This window comes from Manihot esculenta, chromosome 18, assembly GCF_001659605.2.
Source record: "Manihot esculenta cultivar AM560-2 chromosome 18, M.esculenta_v8, whole genome shotgun sequence".
Classification (NCBI taxonomy): domain Eukaryota; kingdom Viridiplantae; phylum Streptophyta; class Magnoliopsida; order Malpighiales; family Euphorbiaceae; genus Manihot; species Manihot esculenta.
Window position 1 is genome coordinate 22,023,800 of NC_035178.2, and position 4,860 is coordinate 22,028,659.

Here is a 4,860-nt window from a genome sequence, read left to right on the forward strand (position 1 = left end):
GCACCAGTAAAATTTTAGGCGTGAGGAGTGAAAAGTGATAATGTGCTCCTTATATGAGGTTTAGGCAATCCTCCGCTTTGAATTAGATTTTTGGTGAGTTAAGCATGATTCAAATTTAACACACATATTAAAAAGTCTAATTTAAAATATCTCTCAAATAGAGAGACTAATTAGTAAATCTTTTAATAATTTGAGAGATCAACTAATAAAATTTTTAAAATTATAAGAACTAAATAGTAAAATATTTAATGATAAATTAACAGAGATACTAACTAATTTTTTAAAATATCAAAAATATTTTAATATATTTTTAAAATCGATGGATTAATTAATTAATTTATATCATAAAAATTAAATAATAATTTTTTAATTTTATAATTAATAAAGATATTTTTAAAATTATATTTATTTTTTATAATTAAATATAAATTATTGATTTAATAAAAATTTTTATTAAAAATTTTAAATTTTGATGTAATTAAAAATGTGTTGAGTTTTAAGAATAAATAAATAAATTGATTAATTATGTTATTATTTGGGGTAAAAAAAAGTAATTTTTCCTTATTTAAAACAAAAGTTAAGACAACCAGGAGGACCACGGTTGCTCTTCTTTCCTGTGCTCGTTACTAGAGCAAATGGTAAAGTCTATTGCTGAGTCCAAGAGATCAAAGCAAAGTAGAAAGCATTCCTCTGAGTTGCCTTCCTCCTCCTCATCCGTTCGTCACATTATTCAGACAGACGGACTCTCTCTCTCAATTTGAAACATTGCACTATAAAAAAATTTCTCTTTTTTTTCTTTTTCCCATCGGAGTCTCTCGATTGAGCTTTGATCACCTTATATTTTCAGTACTTCTATTTATGGCTACGTCAGCTCCTGTTTATCCGGGTTCTCTGCCAATCCCAGTCGACCTCTTTGTCTCGAAGAAACATCCAGGACTGGCACCAAGTGAACTTGGGTTCGCTGATTCCTTAGGGAATTTAGTTTTCAGAGTCAGTCGAACTTATTCGAAAAAATCATCATCTCGTCCATGGGTATTGCTTGATGAATCGAAAATTCCCCTCTTTTCCTGGTGTCGCCAAGATGTAAGTCACTCTTTCTCTCTATAACCCTATCTGGATATTTATGTTGATGATTATTTTAAGCTTCAAGCCTCCTTGCGTAGATCATAAGCAGCACATAAATGATTAATTGTAATCTAGTATAGGAGATTTATCTCAGAATAATCATTGAAATCCTATGTATTGAATCTAGAATTTAGAAAAAAATAAAATTAGCAAAATGTGATTTTTGTGTGCGATATGCAGTAAATTATCAATTGTAGTAAACATTTGCTGGATTAGAAAATAAGCTAAATTAGTCATTGTTTTTATATATTATTTTTATACATCGTCCAGTTTCAATTTATTTCAATATAATCACTCAATTTTAATTTGGTTCTCCTCTGCCTGCGCTGAAGTAGTTGATGCCCAAGACATGGAGAGTTGTGGCATATCCTCGTCAATTTACAGTCTAGTTTGCTTAAAATGTAAAATATTATAATTTATAACTCAAACTAAAATTGGATATTTTATTATAAGTTGAATGATATAATTGAAACAACCCTCAAGTTGAGTAATGGTGGATAAAAATTACCTTTGTCAGGTTTACATGGTAACCACGAAACCAGCTAAATTCAAAGAGATTTCTTTTGTAACTAAACTAAAATTGAGTAATTTTATTGAAGTTGAAGGATGATTGGAACATCTCCTAAAGTTAAGGAATAGCGGATAAAAATTATCTGTTATTATTTCTGATTGCAAGAAGTCTTGCAGTTTATGTCACATTTTAATTTTCTAGTTTTGCAATGTACTAATGCAATGTATTTGTTGGTTGTAGAATAGATCTTGGCATGTTTTCACTGGAGGTGAAGAAGGGGAGAAGGAAATGGTATTCAGAGTACAAAGAACATTGAACAAGCTTTGTAGAAGTGAGTTAGAGGTCTTTCTTGTAGGAGAAAATTCGGCAGAATCAACCTCTGACTTCAACGTGAAAGGTTGCTCCTTCCAGAGATCCTGCACCATCTATAGAGGCAATTCCATTGTAGCCCAGGTAAATTTAGTGATTACTGTGGTTGCAGACTACTTTGGGTTGAGGGATATTGACATTATCATTATCAGAGAATTATTTTGCCTAGATTTTTCCTTTTTGCCTTTAGGCATCCTTCATAATCAATATGTGGATTTAATTTTTTCAAGCCTTCTGCTACAATTGGTGGCAGCTACTCTTGTCAATGATTTATTGAGAATGCTTGCGTAGAATCAAGAATACTGTAGTTGCTACCACTGAATTCTATGCTTATGTAACTCAAATTTGCTGTATTCATGTGTTTTGAACCAACAGAAGTGATCCTCCTATACACTGGTTTGCTTTCAGACAACCTATCCATTCTTTGGGCCCTTCTTGCAATTTTTTCATGTTCAATTTAATCTACATTTGCACCCTGACCATCGGTGGTTTTGGTCATTTTTGCACAGGTTTTGAACTGATGTTGCTCTTTCTTGCTCTCTGCTTTATTGAATGCTTTTTTGCCCTTGGTTCAGTCATGCAGCCAGTGTTTATCACTTCTCATGTCATTGACTCATTTTGCATTCTGACTAGTATTTTGGCATTGAAGTGAGCACCGTTCTTATTTTGTATACCCTAAAAACAATTTTTAATGACATCTAAACATGTTGAAAATGCTGCTTTAACAAAATGCCAACTCTCTGGAGAGCAAATTTTCCCAGTTATGGTAAACACTGTGATGTGGAAGGCTTTCTAGCACAATCAGTGTCTTGCTTTATGCTATTTGGAAAAGAGCTCATTCATAGATACGTGTTTTTTGTTTATCCACTGTTGGGTCTTTGGGGAAGGTGTAGTCCCATATAGAATGTGCATCTGTTAAAAAAAAAATAAAATAGAATTCTTAATAAAGTCCAAACATATTGGATCCAAAAATATTAGACATTTGCTTTGTCAGTTACTTGAGTTGAACATTTTGATTTACTAAATCTTTTTTAAGTTTCCACTTTAATTAAAAGTTTTTTCTTGGAACATATCTTTCTTTTTTTTTAAAAAAAAAAAAAACTGCACCATAACAACGTAAATCAAAGCAGAAAAATTTAAAATTTTATTAGAATATTTGATTAGATCAACTAACCTACTTGCACGCTATAGCAATATTGTATTTGTTTGTCTCCCTCTCCCTTTCTCCCCTCCCCACCCCCCCAACACCCCACCAAAAAAAAAAAAAATAGTAATTAACAGAGCACTACTTGACGCTTTATGTTTGTTTTCTGATACTAAATGAAAATTATCTTGCAACATTCTATGCAGACGAGTCTCATGTACAAGCTTCACCAGATTTTTGTTGGAAGGAGTAGATTTCGACTAACCATATTTCCTGGATCTGTAGATCATGCACTAGTTATAGCTTTGATCGTGATATTTTTATATGGATAAAAACAACTAAATCGAGTTAATACATTTGTTCCATACATTTTTTTGGACAAGAGGTATATGTTTCTATATTACATCAAACAAGTATTGTGATTTTGCATATTAGAATATTAATCTTCTCTTTGTAAAGATCATGTCCCCAGTGAACCTGTATGTTGAGTTTGTGATTTGGAATATGAATATGTGGATCTTGCTTTTCATGCTAGCTCCTTTACTACTGCTTTGTGGAATATAAATCCACTTTTTCAGAAGCTTACCTTTCTATCCCTTTTCTTCAAGTATTAGAGGATTTTTTGTGTGGATGTGCGCTCTCCTTCTAGTCGACTAACTCTAATCGAAGTTGTTTCATTAAATAAATAATCAACATTTTATTTCCAAGGTTCTAGCTTATTATCTTTTAGTTTGAATTTTAAATTTCAGTAGTAGATAAGAAATCTTTTGAATTTAAAATTTGAATTTTGATGTAATCCTTAGTGCATATGTTGCTTTCATTATAAAAGCTCATTGATTTTATTAATAAAGCATGCGGAAAATTTATCCAACAGTTTTATGAGACTAGAGAATTCTCCCAATTGAGTTCTCGAATATATTCAACTACAAGGAAAAGCAGGAACACTAACAAACGAAAGGCAGCGTGGCATGAGGAAGAGTTTCCGGGTAATGAACATGTGATAAGATCTTATTCAAGGGTACTTAATAACACGTGGTATCCAAGCTAGTCGTTATGGGTGATCCCGTACTTAATAATATGGTATCCAAGCTAGTCGTTATGAGTGATCTCGTAACTTAGAGGAGAAGCTAAATTTTAATTCTTTCATGTTTTAAGATTTAGATAAACCATTTTTGAACTAATTCAAACCTTCAATAAAAGTCAAAATTAAAATCGGGATGGAGAGAATAGTAACTAGTAAAATTTTGGTCAACAAGCTAATAAGGAGAAACAATGATGTGTGGTGCCTAATATGCGAAAATTTTTGCTCACTTAATGGCTCCAATAAGTCGCATGTGTGGTTTAATTTGTGTGAATAATTGTTTCATAATCAACAAACAATAAAAGCAGAAAAAGTTAATCAAGCTGCCTTTCATCTTAGTATAGGAGGAATTGGAGATGACAAGACAAGTGTATTGTAACTTGTGATTTGACCATCTTTTGTGTGACAATTTATCGGGGGAATTGGTGAACCTTAAGCAAATTGAATCAGTAGAAGATTATTGTTGCCAAACTTAATCCTTATTAGCTAGAGCGATAACTATTCAAACCGATCAACAAGTCGACCTATTTGCTAAAAAATTGTCTAAGATTATTTAGATTCAGGTAGAATTACAAAAATCTCTCATCTTAATCTGATTACAATAACCAAGTCTATCAGATAATCAAATAT

General features: G+C 31.8%; 1 protein-coding gene across 1 annotated transcript; it reads left to right on the forward strand.

The window, feature by feature from the left end:
• The first annotated feature begins 600 nt into the window (after positions 1–600).
• LOC110606080 (protein LURP-one-related 7) lies at positions 601–3,726 on the forward strand. The gene is made up of 3 exons (XM_021744825.2): positions 601–1,083; positions 1,877–2,089; positions 3,356–3,726. The coding sequence occupies exons 1-3, from the start codon at positions 859–861 to the stop codon at positions 3,479–3,481; spliced, it is 564 nt and encodes a 187-aa protein (XP_021600517.1). The 5' UTR covers positions 601–858; the 3' UTR covers positions 3,482–3,726.
• Positions 3,727–4,860: the final 1,134 nt, after the last annotated feature.